The sequence below is a fragment of the Salvelinus namaycush genome, chromosome 4 (assembly GCF_016432855.1).
Source record: "Salvelinus namaycush isolate Seneca chromosome 4, SaNama_1.0, whole genome shotgun sequence".
In the NCBI taxonomy this organism is placed as follows: Eukaryota; Metazoa; Chordata; class Actinopteri; order Salmoniformes; family Salmonidae; genus Salvelinus; species Salvelinus namaycush.
This window is the reverse complement of record NC_052310.1, coordinates 11,480,855-11,495,860: the sequence shown is the minus strand read 5'-3', so window position 1 is coordinate 11,495,860 and position 15,006 is coordinate 11,480,855. Positions and strand designations below refer to the sequence as shown.

Sequence of the window (15,006 nt, the reverse complement as noted above, 5' to 3'; positions counted from 1 at the left end):
TTTGAGCAGGAGCCATTTTGAGATTCCAATGACGTAGGGGGAGCGCAAATCCCCCAGCACGCAGACGGAAAATCTGGGATGAGGTGACATCTGCTGTCCGTACGGCGCTATAACACGCCTGGCTTATCCGATTTTTTTTTTTAAACAGCACAATGCGCAGGTATTCAGGATTTGTTCGTTCAGCATAGGTTTTTAAGATGTAGTATCCCGTTGGTCTTTTGTAAAGGGACTCACAACAATGGCGGCAGGCTAAGACCTGGTAAGAGTTGATCACACAATGGAGTAGTTTAATTTGGTTCACTTCATAGCCTACACAGGGTACCTGTAGTGCCCAGTTTAGTTTCAGCACCATAGACAGCGCAAATGAAATAACGTTTTATATAGCTGCTTAAAGGCATCTAAATAACAGGCTATTCCATAGGCTACTGAAAGTGCAGATTATGTCCGCATTCATTCAATAGCTAACTGATTGAATATATATTTTCTTTAGATGTTCTATAATCAATATATAAATATATTGTATATATGTTTTTCTTGTCCGATTTCCGAATTTCTCAGAAATTGCCTAGACGTCAGACTTCTGATAATATCGCAATCATGGGGCATCATTAACTGCATTTTCTACGGTTGATGGTATTACCCCTGATCAGAAAACATTCACATGTTTTCGTCATATCTCATTGTTAAGAGGAGGGGTCTTCATTGCCATCATCAAGCACCGAGAGTCGCTATTCAACCACTGAGGGAGACTATTCACCCATTCACTGTCAAAAAAAGGTGCGATCGCGCACAATGGGTTATGTGCAGTGCACTAACTCACGACCATGGACAATGTTTTACTGGATCAGAGTAAGAAAATAACGGAGATTCTTAAACTGAGCCTCTTAAATTGGCCCACGTACTGTTTAATGTAGATATGCTATATAAAAAAAAAAACATTCAGCAACTTATGAAATAGCTACCGCATGAGTTCCCAAATCCGCAAGTGGGGTCTCCAAAACGATGTGGAAAGAATAATGTATATAGGCAGTGCTGAACGCCAAGTGTAGAAGATGCAAACTTTTATATGTGCAGAAAAGCGGAGAAATTAGTTGTCAATGGAGAAATCTGACAAACAAACCGCAGGTGCTGAAACGGACAGCTCCGGGCGCAGCGTCCGTGCGCTCATCGGTTGCGTCCTGTTCATCCTGATCGTTTCAACGCTTCTTGGGAATACACTCGTTTGCGCCGCGGTGATCAAATTTAGACACCTTCGATCTAAAGTTACCAACTTTTTTGTCATCTCGTTGGCGGTATCAGATCTATTCGTGGCCGTTCTTGTGATGCCGTGGAAGGCTATGTCTGAGGTGGCCGGCTGCTGGATCTTCGGCAGCTTCTGTGATACCTGGATAGCTTTTGACATCATGTGCTCCACCGCGTCAATTCTCAATCTCTGTATAATAAGTATGGACAGATACTGGGCAATTTCGAGCCCTTTTCGATATGAGCGTAAAATGACCCATCGGTTTGCCTTCGTTATGATCGGAGTGGCATGGACCCTCTCTATTCTTATCTCCTTCATTCCAGTTCAGCTCAATTGGCACAAAGCAGAGCAGGAAAATGCAACAGGGAACGACATTAATGAAATCGAGGACTGCAACGCAAGCTTGAATAGCACATATGCCATATCTTCCTCACTGATAAGTTTTTACATTCCAGTTGTTATTATGGTTGGCACTTACACCCGGATCTACCGGATTGCGCAAACCCAGATCCGGAGAATATCATCGCTGGAGAGAGCCGTGGAACACGCGCAGAACAATCAGCAAGCAACCGAGCAAACAAACTCCTTAAAAAGAACTTTTAAAAAAGAAACGAAAGTTTTAAAGACACTTTCTATCATTATGGGAGTTTTTGTATTTTGCTGGTTACCTTTTTTTGTGGTCAACTGCATAGTACCTTTTTGTGACATCAATAATGTTGGTGATCGCCTGTGTGTAAGTAACACCACTTTTAACATGTTTGTGTGGTTTGGATGGGCCAACTCATCGTTAAACCCAGTTATATACGCATTTAATGCTGATTTCAGGAAAGCATTCTCCACCATTCTGGGCTGCAATAGATACTGTTCCAGTTCTACTGTAGAAGCTGTCAATTTCAGCAACGAGTTGGTGTCTTACCACCACGACACTACGCTCCAGAGAGACACAAATATCACTGCCTCTGCGCACTGTGCTCAACGCCAGCCCGTGGTCTCACACGGTGAAGACTTGGACGTACCGTTTGACAAAGTCTCCATTATCTCGGATGTTTCACGTAACCCAAGAAACATTATCCTGCCTGCAACACTGAAGTTTGAATGTGAAGCAGAAATATCCTTAGATATGATGCCTTTCCCCTCAACTGGGCCCAGTGAGTGCTGTGTGATTCCAGGTCAAATTGAGGATATGTGAAACTAGTCTACTTTGTGTCTTTTTTATGTTTGATATACAGTACACTATTATACCTATTTTCTGATCTTCACATGGTGTTATAGTGTACAATATTCTGTCTAGCAGTGTATATAAAAACATTGGTACAAACCTCAGGTAATTGAGTTGAATATGAATAAATAAATAAATGACTGATCAGTAAATTGCATTATTTTTAAAATATTTTTTTTTACAATTTATAACAAAATGTAATTATGTCGGTACCATAAATTGTCTATGTAAAATACCATGCCACTCAAAGGAAATAAAATAGACATCATCTCTGGGTGAGTGATTCTTTGATATGGTAAGATACAGGAACCAAGTAGTATAATTACAGAGTATTGCCTGTTTAATTGCAGTGGCAATTCTGTGGTAGTTATCTTGGGAATGTAGCAGCAGGTTTAAATATGAAAGCATACCCACCCCAGGTAAGAGGTAGAGAGTAAAGAGCATAGGTTTGCATAACATATGTTGATTAAAAACAATCAGGCTTGAGTAGGTTACTTTCTAAATGTAATCCGAAAGTTACTAGTTACCTGCTTTAAATGTTTTATCAGCAACATTGCTTTACTGAGTTTGGGTAATCCAAAAGTTATCTGATTACTTTCAGTTACTTTTGGAGTACTTTCCCCTTAAGCGGCATTAAAAGAAGATTAAAATGATCCATCAAAGCATTTGGTGAGTCATTACAGTGGTCTTTGACTTGTGGTCAGACACCCTCAGGTGGAACAAACTTAAACTTGCGCCTTTTTTCAATACTGAATTGAATGTCATTGAGAAAACAGAAAGGCGTCAATGTATTTTTTTTTCTCGCAAACATCCTTTCTAAATTTAAAAGTAATACAAGATATAATCATTTAGTTTTTCAAAAGTGTCTGTAATCTGATGACAATATTTTTTACAGGTAACATAACTGATTAAAGTTACTGTTTTTTGTAATCAGATTACATGTAAGTGATTACATGTAATCAGTTACTCCCCAACCCTGAAAACAAACATACAATGGAGCCAAAGTAAATGGGCCAGTTTCCTGGACAATGGAGAGTGTGCTTTTTAATCCAAGACCAGGCTTAATGAGTGTCAGTGGGAGTACAATTTGGCCTGTACTCACAAACCGTATCAGAGTAGGAGTGTTGATGTAGGAACAGCTCTGCCATTTAAATCGTAATGAATAAGAGAGGGCAGGATGTGATCCTAGATCAGCACTCCTTCTCTGAGATGCTTCAGTGAACAAGGGCCCTGGATCCTAGGCCCTACTGCACAGGTCTCATCCAAACTGTGTGAACAGCAAGCAGCAGATGGAAGGTCATTGCTCCTCTGCCAGTGTGCCACTTTGTAATGCCACACGTTTGTACCTCTGCTTACTCCTTACTCCCATGCGGTTGTAAGGACAGGCAAGAGTAATCCAAAAGGCCCTCCACCAATCACTTTGGCTGCTTTTCATTTTGCATTGCCCTCACATACATTACCTTTCCAAACTCATTTCCTGAATCTCTAATCAACTGATTGGTATTCCTCAATCTAAGTTTCCATCCCCCAAACTCTCCACTTGTTTTAAAGATGGCCTTCCTGCAGTATCACCTCTCTGGTCAATGCTTGTCAATTTTTGAAGTGTTGGATTCAGTTCTTAGAATAGAAGCACCTTACTGAACGGTATCTCAAAGATCTCAAAGATATAAGATAGATACAAAGTCATCTAAAGGCATGATGACACCCAAGCTATTTCAAAGTGCCACCAGATTTCCACCTACTGTGTGTTGCGACATCATTAAGCTTTTAAGCACACGCCTGGTCTGAGTGCGGATCAAACAGAACTCTAACTGGTGAGATACTAAACTACACTTCAAAGGCTTTTAATATTATTTTATTCATTTTTTTTCTGTCACTGTTGCTGTAGTTCAGCAAACCTTTGAAGCCTTTTTGGACGTTCAGAAGCACACTTGATTGACAGGGTGTCAGTTGAAGACATAGAACAAACAAAACTGTCCCTGAAAGCTATTTTACTGCTTTCATCTCTATGGAACAAAGCACACACACAGAAGCTGCTTTATTTTTTCCAGAAATGGGACTGTCTGAAAGCTTCTCTGTCTGTCAGCTGGCAGGGCTGAGCTGGGATGAAGTGAGTGAAATTGAAGGGTTGATGTGATGACGCAGATACATTATCACTCTGTACAGGAGCTGTGGTGTCAAAGATATGACAACTGTTTGATTCACAACATGCCTTTTCTCATTGCCACCTGTTGCTCAAAGAATAGATTTCACCTCAATCATATGTTTCTGCTTCTTGCTCAAAAATTCACAGAGAAAATGATCATGTGGAAAAATACATAATCAGTCAAGAGGGTGAAGTCAATATATATACATGGACAGTTCTTTTCAGTGAAGTGACTCTTGTAGTTACCATGGTGACTTAGAGAAAATCTAAAGGATATAATGTTGGCAGTAACCCCGGAAAAGAAATAGAATTCCAGTGTGTTTAATTTTTAAACCTTACATTGCAGACAGAACACACACACACACATACCCTCAATTATTCACATTTCCCCTTGTAATGGCATTATAGTACAAGAAGAAACCAGATGTGTGTTCTGGAGAAGCACCTACTTGTGTGAAACAGGATTTAAGCTGACAAATGTTGTAAAGATCTGCTAATATTCACAAGAGAAGTCTATCCGAAGTAATATTCCATTTTCCCATGTCAGCTTGAGTGAACAATTGTGTTAAAAATGGTCACCTAGTTATTAAAGCAAGGGGAATGAAAATTCATAAAACATTGAAATAGTAGCATCTTCAAACACAGGAGTGTTACAGGATTATATTATAAGAAGTATTAAAAGTCCAGTGTGATTCTGGATCCAACACACAGTCCTAAATACTTTGCATCTGCATGTACAGTTCCTTCAGTAAGTATTCATACCTCTTGACTTACTCCACATTTTGTTGTGTTACAGCCTGACTTCAAAATCTATTTTCTTCCCTCACCCATCTACACACAATACCCCATAATGACAAAGTGAAAACGCGTTTTTAGAAATTTGTGCAAATTTATTGAAAGTTAAATACAGAAATATCTCATTTACATTAGGTATTCACAGCCCTGAGTCAATACATGTTAGAATTACAGTATCAGTCAAAAGTTGACACCTACTCATTCAAGGGTTTTTCTTTATTTTTTAAAAACTATTTTCTACATTTTAGAATAATAGTGAAGACATCAAAACTATGAAATAACACATGGAATCATGTAGTAACCAAAACATTTTACATTCTTCAAAGTAGCCACCCTTTGCTTTGATGACAGCTTTGCACACTCTTGGCATTCTCTCAACCAGCTTCACCTGGAATGCTTTTCCAACAGTCTTGAAGGAGTTCCCACATATGCTGAGCACTTGTTGGCTGCTTTTCCTTCCAACCCATCCCAAACCATCTCAATTGGGTTGAGGTCGGGTGATTGTGGAGGCCAGGTTATCTGATGCAGCACTTCATCACTCTCCTTCTTGGTCAAATAGCCCTTACACAGCCTGGAGGTTTTTGGGATCATTGTCCAGTTGAAAAACAAATTATAGTCCCACTAAGGGCAAATCAGATGGGATGGCGTATCGCTGCAGAATGCTGTGGTAGCCATGCTGGTTAAGTGTGCCTTGAATTCTAAATAAATCACAGACACTGTCACCAACAAAGCGCCCCCACACCATCACACCTCATCCTCCATGCTTCACAGTGGGAACCACACACGCAGAGATAATCCGTTCACCTACTCTGCATCTCACAAAGACACGGCGGTTGGAACCAAAAAAATTCAAATTTGGACTCATTAGACCAGGCCTGAGCAATTATTTTCCATGGAGGGGCACATTAGAATATATTTTTGCCATCGCGGGCCAGAATCATATTACAGGATTATACATCATGTGTATGACTGTGTTGACAGATATATCTACTGTAAATCACGTCCAGATATGCTAATTATTTGACTGTTTTAACATGCACAGAAATAAACTACATCCATGTTCTCCTTTTGGTAGGTATTTTCATGATCAAACATGCAATTAACTACACGGAGGGAAAGTACACTGTGCATTCAGCACAGAACTCTTGTTAACGGGTATGCACAAAAACACAAGAAAGAGAGAGAGCTCAAGAGAGAGCGCTTCCATTTATTAAACTACTCAATCAGTGTGAGGAGTGAAGTCTCTGATGGGTATTGACTAGAGCAGTGAAGTCTCTGATGGACATTGACTAGATCAGTGAAGTCTCTGATGGACATTGACTAGAGCAGTGAAGTCTCTGATGGGTATTGACTAGAGCAATGAAGCCAGGTATAGTTTCTGACCTCGCTATGCGCAGACTTGCTGAGAGGTGAGAGTCAGTAAGAGATGAGCTGTGCCTTGACTTGTTATATTTCATCACTGAAAATATCTGTTCACATACATAGGTTGACCCAAACAGTACAAACATATTCTGAGCATGACTCCTAATCTTTGGAAAGTTTTGTTCATTGAGAGATGCTTAGAATCTCGTCGGTGACATTGTTTTGAATAGTTCTCCAATCAAAAACTGAAGCTAGCTCCTCTGTAATATCAAAGTCTGGGGTTTTGCCACGTAAGAATATCAACAACTGCGCCGTGTCACGTGCATCACTGCTCTCATCCAGGGCCAAGGAGAAATAGGTGAAATCCTTTACCTTGTCTTTCAACTGTCGTTACATATTCTCTGCGATGTCCTCAACACGCCGTGTCACTGTTCATCTTGACAGGGAAACATTTTCAAACAGCTCTTTCTTGTTGGGGCAAAGTATTGCTGCAGAGTCAATTAAACATTCTTTAATGAATTGGCCCTCAGCGAATGTCTTGCTGTTCAGCAATTATGTGGGACAATATATACAGTAGCTAGCTCTCGCAATTCCGTCGTTTGTTGAATGCAGTTTCGTGAAAAGTCCTTGCTGCTTTTGCAACTGAGAAAGCAACTCTTAAAATGCAGTTGCCCTCTGCTCAGAAGACATATTCCTATATTTCTCTGCATGCTTCGTCTGGAAGTGTCCTGACAAGTTGTAGTCTTTCACGACAGCAATGCTCTCTTTGCACACTAAGCACACAGCTTTCCAAGATACCTCAATAAAAAAATATTTCGATGTCCACTCTTGCTGAAACACCCTACATTCATTGTCTACTTTCATTTTCTTTGAAATCTTGAAAAAAAAAAAAAATCGCAATCACCCCAGTCAGGCCTTCGCCCTGCATTAGACGAAAGGACAGATTTCCACCGGTCTAATGTCCATTGCTCGTGTTTCTTGGCCCAAGCAAGTCTCTTCTTATTGGTGTCCTTTAGTAGCGGTTTCTTTGCAGAAATTCGACCATGAAGGCCTGATTCACGCAGTCTCCTCTGAACAGTTGATATTGAGATGTGTCTGTTACTTGATCTCTGTGAAGCATTTATTTGGCCTTCAATTTCTGAGGCTGGTAACTAATGAATTTATCCTCCGCAGCAGGGGTAACTCTTTGCTGTGGCGGTCCTCATGAGAGCCAGTTTCATCATAGCGCATGAGTGTTTTTGGCAACTTTCGAATTTCTTGAAATGTTCTGCATTGACTGACCTTCATGTCTTAATTAAAGTAATGATGGACGGTCGTTTCTCTTTGCTTATTTGAGCTGTTTTTGCCACAATATGGACTTGGTCTTTTACCAAATAGGGCTATCTTCTGTATACCACCCGTACCTTGTCAAAACACAACTGATTGGCTCAAACGCATTAAGAAGGAAAGAAATTCCACAAATTAACTTAAATGCATTCCAGGTGACTACCTCATGAAGCTGGTTGAGAGAATGCCAAGAGTGCGCAAAGCTGTCATCAAAGCAAAGTGGCTACTTTGAAGAATATACAGTATATATATATATATATATACACTGCTCAAAAAAATAAAGGGAACACTTAAACAACACAATGTAACTCCAAGTCAATCACACTTCTGTGAAATCAAACTGTCCACTTAGGAAGCAACACTGATTGACAATAAATTTCACATGCTGTTGTGCAAATGGAATAGACAAAAGGTGGAAATTATAGGCAATTAGCAAGACACCCCCAATAAAGGAGTGATTCTGCAGGTGGTCACCACAGACCACTTCTCAGTTCCTATGCTTCCTGGCTGATGTTTTGGTCACTTTTGAATGCTGGCGGTGCTTTCACTCTAGTGGTAGCATGAGACGGAGTCTACAACCCACACAAGTGGCTCAGGTAGTGCAGCTCATCCAGGATGGCACATCAATGCGAGCTGTGGCAAGAAGGTTTGCTGTGTCTGTCAGCGTAGTGTCCAGAGCATGGAGGCGCTACCAGGAGACAGGCCAGTACATCAGGAGACGTGGAGGAGGCCGTAGGAGGGCAGCAACCCAGCAGCAGGACCGCTACCTCCGCCTTTGAGCAGGAGGAGCACTGCCAGAGCCCTGCAAAATGACCTCCAGCAGGCCACAAATGTGCATGTGTCTGCTCAAGCGGTCAGAAACAGACTCCATGAGGGTGGTATGAGGGCCCGACGTCCACAGGTGGGGGTTGTGCTTACAGCCCAACACCGTGCAGGACGTTTGGCATTTGCCAGAGAACACCAAGATTGGCAAATTCGCCACTGGCGCCCTGTGCTCTTCACAGATGAAAGCAGGTTCACACTGAGCACATGAGCACATGTGACAGACGTGACAGAGTCTGGAGACGCCGTGGAGAACGTTCTGCTGCCTGCAACATCCTCCAGCATGACCGGTTTGGCGGTGGGTCAGTCATGGTGTGGGGTGGCATTTCTTTGTGGGGCCGCACAGCCCTCCATGTGCTCGCCAGAGGTAGCCTGACTGCCATTAGGTACCGAGATGAGATCCTCAGAGCCCTTGTGAGACCATATGCTGACACACGCACATTTGTGGCCTGCTGGAGGTCATTTTGCAGGGCTCTGGCAGTGCTCCTCCTGCTCAAAGGCGGAGGTAGCGGTCCTGCTGCTGGGTTGTTGCCCTCCTACGGCCTCCTCCACGTCTCCTGATGTACTGGCCTGTCTCCTGGTAGCGCCTCCATGCTCTGGACACTACACTGACAGACACAGCAAACCTTCTTGCCACAGCTCGCATTGATGTGCCATCCTGGATGAGCTGCACTACCTGAGCCACTTGTGTGGGTTGTAGACTCCGTCTCATGCTACCACTAGAGTGAAAGCACCGCCAGCATTCAAAAGTGACCAAAACATCAGCCAGGAAGCATAGGAACTGAGAAGTGGTCTGTGGTGACCACCTGCAGAATCACTCCTTTATTGGGGGTGTCTTGCTAATTGCCTATAATTTCCACCTTTTGTCTATTCCATTTGCACAACAGCATGTGAAATTTATTGTCAATCAGTGTTGCTTCCTAAGTGGACAGTTTGATTTCACAGAAGTGTGATTGACTTGGAGTTACATTGTGTTGTTTAAGTGTTCCCTTTATTTTTTTGAGCAGTGTATATAGGTTACTACATGATTCCATTTGTGATATTTCATAGTGTTGATGTCTTCACTATTATTCTACTCTGTTGTTATGGCAAGCCTAAATAAGTTCAGGAGTAAAAATGTGCTTAACAAGTCACATAATAAGTTGCATGGACTCACTCTGTGTGAAAATGATTGTGTTTAGTAAAAATAAAGAAAAACCCTGGAATGAGTAGGTGTGTTCAATCTTTTGACTGGTACTGTACCTTTGGCAGTGATTACAGCTGTGAGTCTTTCTGGGTAAGTCTCTAAGAACTTTCCACACCTGGATTGTACAATATTTGCACATTATTCTTAGAAAAATTCTGTCAAGTTGGTTTTTGATCATTGCAGTTTCAAGTCTTGTCATAGATTTTCAAGACAAGTTTAGTCAAACCTGTTAGGCCACACAGGAACATTCAGTGTCATCTTGGTAAGCAAGTCCAGTGTATATTTGGCCTTGTATGTCTGTTGGAAAGCAGAATGAACCAGATTTTCCTCTATGATTTTGCCTGTGCTTAGCTCTATTCCATTTATTTTTGTCCTAAAACTCCCTAGTCCTTGCCGATGACAAGCATACCCATAACATAATGCAGCCTCCACTATGCTTGAAAATATGAAGAGTACTACTCAGTGATGTATTGTGTTTGATTTGCCCCAAACATAACGCTTTGTATTCAGGACATAAAGTTCATCTAGTTGCCACATTTTCAGTTTAAATTTAGTGCCTTATTGCAAACAGGATGCATGTTTTGGAATATTTTTATTCTGTACATGCTTCCTTCTTTTCACTCTGTCATTTACGTTAGTATTATGGTCGAGTAATTACAATGTTGTTGAGCCATCCTCAGTTTTCTCTTATCACAGTCATTCAATTCTGTAATTGTTTTGAAGTCACCATTGGCCTCATGGTGAAATCCCAGAGCGATTTCCTTCCTCTCCTGCAACTGTGTTAGGAAGGATGCCTGTATCTTTGTAGTGACTGGGTGTATTGATACACCATCCAAAGTGTAGTTAATAACTTCACCATGCTCAAATGGATATACAATGTCTGCTTTTTAAATTTACCCATCTACCAATAGTTGCCCTTCTTTGCGAGCCATTGGACAGCCTCCCTGGTCTGTGTGGTTGAATCTGTGTTTCAAACTCCCTACTCGACTGAGAGAACTTATAGATAATTGTATGTGTTGGGTACAGAGACGAGGTAGTCATAAAAAAATCATGGTTAACACAATCATTTTCACACAGAGTGAGTCCATGCAACTTATCATGTGACTTGTCAAGCACATTTTTACTCCTGAACTTATTTAGGCTTGCCATAACAAAAGAGTTGAATACTTATTGACTCAAGACATTTCAGCTTTTCATTTTTAATAATATGTAACAATTTCTAAAAACATAATTCCACTTTGACATTACGGGGTATTGTGTGTAAGCCAGTGACATAAAATCTCAATTGAATCTGTTTAAAATGTAGGCTGTAACACAACAAAATGTGGGAAAAGTAAAGAGGTGTGCATACCTTCTGAAGGCCCTGTGTTCAGTTTACGACATACTGTTCCACTCAAAAATGCATACCAATGGGCAAATTATTTTTCTTCCTATTTTGTCTGATCAGATAAAACATCTTTAAGGATAAAGTGACTTATTCTATCCATGGTCTAAAATAATTGTATGGCAGAAGTTTACAACTGCCCACACACAGCTAAGGCGACAGTGTCTGCACATTGCTGTTCTAAAGCCTTGAGTCACTCTACGTGACTATGAAAAAGGGACACAAAGCCTAATGATCAATAACTGTGGTGAAATGTATTTTTCTAACCACAGGAATCCAATTACATACAGTATGAAACTCAGTTATTAATCTCAGATATCAAGCATCATTTTTAATTGAAGTATAGACTGCCATAATAGTCAGACTGCCAACCAATAGTTTATTCCTCTCTAAAGGTGGCCATGACATTTTCTCCAGAGGTATTACTGGACAGAAGATGTACTCTTTCTGAATGGAACCTATTTCAACTGAGTGTTGCTCTTCACAAGCAGCTTGTCAGAAAACATTTCTGTTCATGGCTGTGTTGAAAGATATGTTTGAGACCTCTAAAGGGCCCATTTTTGACAATTGCCACATCTGGGATTTTTGTTGTTGTTGTTGTTACAGTATTATAATTTTGATTCTTTCCTTCCTCTCCTCCTTCCATAGTTGGCCTCGTTTGGACTTGATCCGGGCATCAGTTTTACTGGAGCACAGTGTGAACATCATGTCCTGAGTGTCTATTAAATCTGATGTGCATGACAACCCCCCCAGAGTAACTTAGAAATGTCTATGTTTAATTTATTCAGCCAGAGGCAATGTACCACAAGTTAAGCTTTAATAGTTTTAAGGGAAAGGTTCAATGGTAAAACAAAGTAGTATTGGGCTCCACAGTGTGCCTACAGTTGAACTATCTTATTCTGGTTGCATGAAAGGGGGAAGTTTCCATGGAAATACGTCACAAATGTGTACTTGAGTGCCTCTTTCTAATAGCCACCAATCAACAGCTTAAATCAGCTGTAAAGTTTGATTGAATGACAGGCCCCCCAGTGTATCACCTCCCGGCTGGCATCACAATCATTTCATCCACTGTAACTACAGTAGCCTTGCATTATCAGAGGGGTTAATCTCTTGGCAGGGGAAAGAGGAGAGGAGGGAGGGATGGAGGGAGGGAGGGAGATGAGAGAGAGGAGGAGATGTGATGAGAGGAAAGGAGAGATGGGAGAGGAGAGGAGAGAGACGTGAGAGTGAAAAGGAGAAGGGAAATAAGGAGAGAGATGAGAGAAGAGGAGAGAGACGAGAGAGGGAAGAGCCTTCTCCACAGTAGCAGAGGTCTGAGGAGGAATAGTGATGAAGTTGCTGATGACTGACAGCTCTCCCCCTGTGGGCTCCACCAGTATCTCTATCTCTGAACCTGCTGCTACACTTGCCAATTATATCCCACAGACATACTGCAGAGAAGATAACAATGAGGCACCCTACCCTGAAAAACAAATTACACCATGAATATATAAATAATAAGGAAATATTACAAAATCCTAGATGGAAGAATTTGGGGAAACTGAAACACAGACAGAATGCAAGAGAATATATGAAGATGAAATTTGATTTGGGGCCATTTTTACATCCATTTTTTTTTACTTGGGGTAGGGCTTAATACAATAAACTCAGGTACATAGACTATAAACAAGCCTGGGGCAACAACATCAAGCCAGAATCTTTTATATTATTTTAAAGTTTTCATTTATTAATAAAAGTAGAGGCAAAACAATGTATTTTGTGAAATACTTTGTACAGTTGCACTGTAATATATTTGCGCCATTGCAGGTTTAAAAAATAATTAACAATTTTTCCAAAAATAAGTTCAAATTGAAAAAAAATGTGGTCTTCACATGTGAATTTGTGTGATTTACAACTGCACAGGACCAAGAAAAATGATCATGTATATTCTGCTAATGACCATACTGTCACGTTCCTGACCTGTTTTCCTTTGTCATGTATTTGTTTTAGTTGGTCAGGGCGTGAGTTGGGTGGGTTGGTCTAGGTTTGATTTTCTATGTCGGGATTTTGTGTTCGGCCTGGTATGATTCTCAATCAGAGACAGCTGTCAATTGTTGTCCCTGATTGAGAATCATACTAAGGCAGCCAGGGTTTCACTTGTGTTTGGGGGGTGTTTGTTCCTGTGTCAGTGTTTGGGCCACACAGGACTGTTTCGGGTTAGTCACGTTTGTTGGTTTTTGTATTTTGTAGTGTTTGTTGTTTTTCCATTAAATAATGAATACTTACCAATCCGCATCTTGGTCCGATCCATGCTCCTCCTCGTCTGAGGAGGAGAACGACTACGACAGCCGTTACAGAAACACCCACCAAAACAGGACCAAGCGGAGTGGAGAAGGAAGGCAAGAACAACAGCAATGGGGAAAAGAGGAATGGACTTGGGAGGAAATCCTAGACGGGAAAGGACCCTGGGCAGAGCCAGAGGAGTGTCGCCGCCCCAAAGCGGAGCTGGAGGCAGCGAAAGCGGAGAGGAGGTTTTATGAGGCGAAAGCAAGGCAGAGTGGCTGGAAGCCCGAGAGGCTCACCCAAAAATTTCTTGGGGGGGGGGGGGGGGGGCTAAAGGGGAGTGTGGCGAAGCCGGGTTGGATACCCGAGCCAACTCCCCGGGCTTACCGTGGAGTGAGAGGGCGTCGTACTGGTCAGACACCGTGTTATGCGGTGGAGCGCACGGTGTCCCCAGTACGCGTGCTTAGCCCAGTGCGGGCTATTCCACCTTGCCGCACTGGGAGGGCTAGGTTGGGCATCGAGCCGGGTGCCATGAAGCCGGCCCAACATATCTGGCCTCCAGTACCTCTCCTCGGGCCGGCGTACATGGCACCAGCCTTACAGGTGGTGTCCCCGGTTCGCCTGCATAGCCCAGTGCGGGCTATTCCACCTCGCCGCACTGGCAGGGCTACGGGGACCATTCAACCTGGTAGGGTTGGGGAGGCTCGGTGCTCAAGAGCGCGTGTCCTCCTTCACGGTCCGGTATATCCGGCGCCACCTTCCCACCCCAGCCCAGTACCATCAGTGCCAACACCACGCACCAGGCTTCCAGTGCGTTTCCAGAGCCCTGTTCCTCCTCCACGCACTCTCCCTGTGGTGCGTGTCTCCAGCCCTTTACCACCAGTGCCTACACCACGCACCAAGCCTCCTGTGTGTCCCCAGAGTCCTGTGCGTCCTGTTGCTGCTCCCCGCACTAGCCCTGAGATGCGTGTCCTCAGCCCGGTACCTCCAGTTCCGGCACCACGCACCAGGCCTACAGTGCGTCTCAGCCGGCCAGAGTCTGCCGTCTGCCCAACGGCGCCTGAACTGCCCGTCTGCCCAACGCCGTCTGAACTGTCCGTCTGCCAAGCGCCGCATGAACTGCCCGTCTGTACTGAGTATTCAAAGCCGCCCGTCTGTACTGAGCCTGCAAAGCCGCCCGTCTGCCATGAGCCTTCAGAGCCGTCCGCCAGACAGGAGCCGCTAGAGCCTTCCGCCAGACAGGAGCCGCTAGAGCCTTCCG

General features: G+C 42.7%; 1 protein-coding gene across 1 annotated transcript; it reads left to right on the top strand.

Annotated features, from left to right (window-relative positions):
- Window positions 1-1,307: 1,307 nt before the first annotated feature.
- On the top strand, window positions 1,308-2,432 carry LOC120045362 (D(5)-like dopamine receptor). Its single transcript, XM_038990240.1, has one exon. It carries the CDS (start codon window positions 1,323-1,325, stop codon window positions 2,430-2,432), a length of 1,110 nt encoding a protein of 369 aa, XP_038846168.1. The 5' UTR covers window positions 1,308-1,322.
- The last annotated feature ends 12,574 nt before the right edge of the window (window positions 2,433-15,006 follow it).

What these genes read in the sequence shown, in the direction of transcription:
- LOC120045362 (XM_038990240.1), top strand. Translation starts at nt 1,323, where the DNA reads ATGCCGTGGAAGGCTATGTCTGAGGTGGCCGGCTGCTGGATCTTCGGC.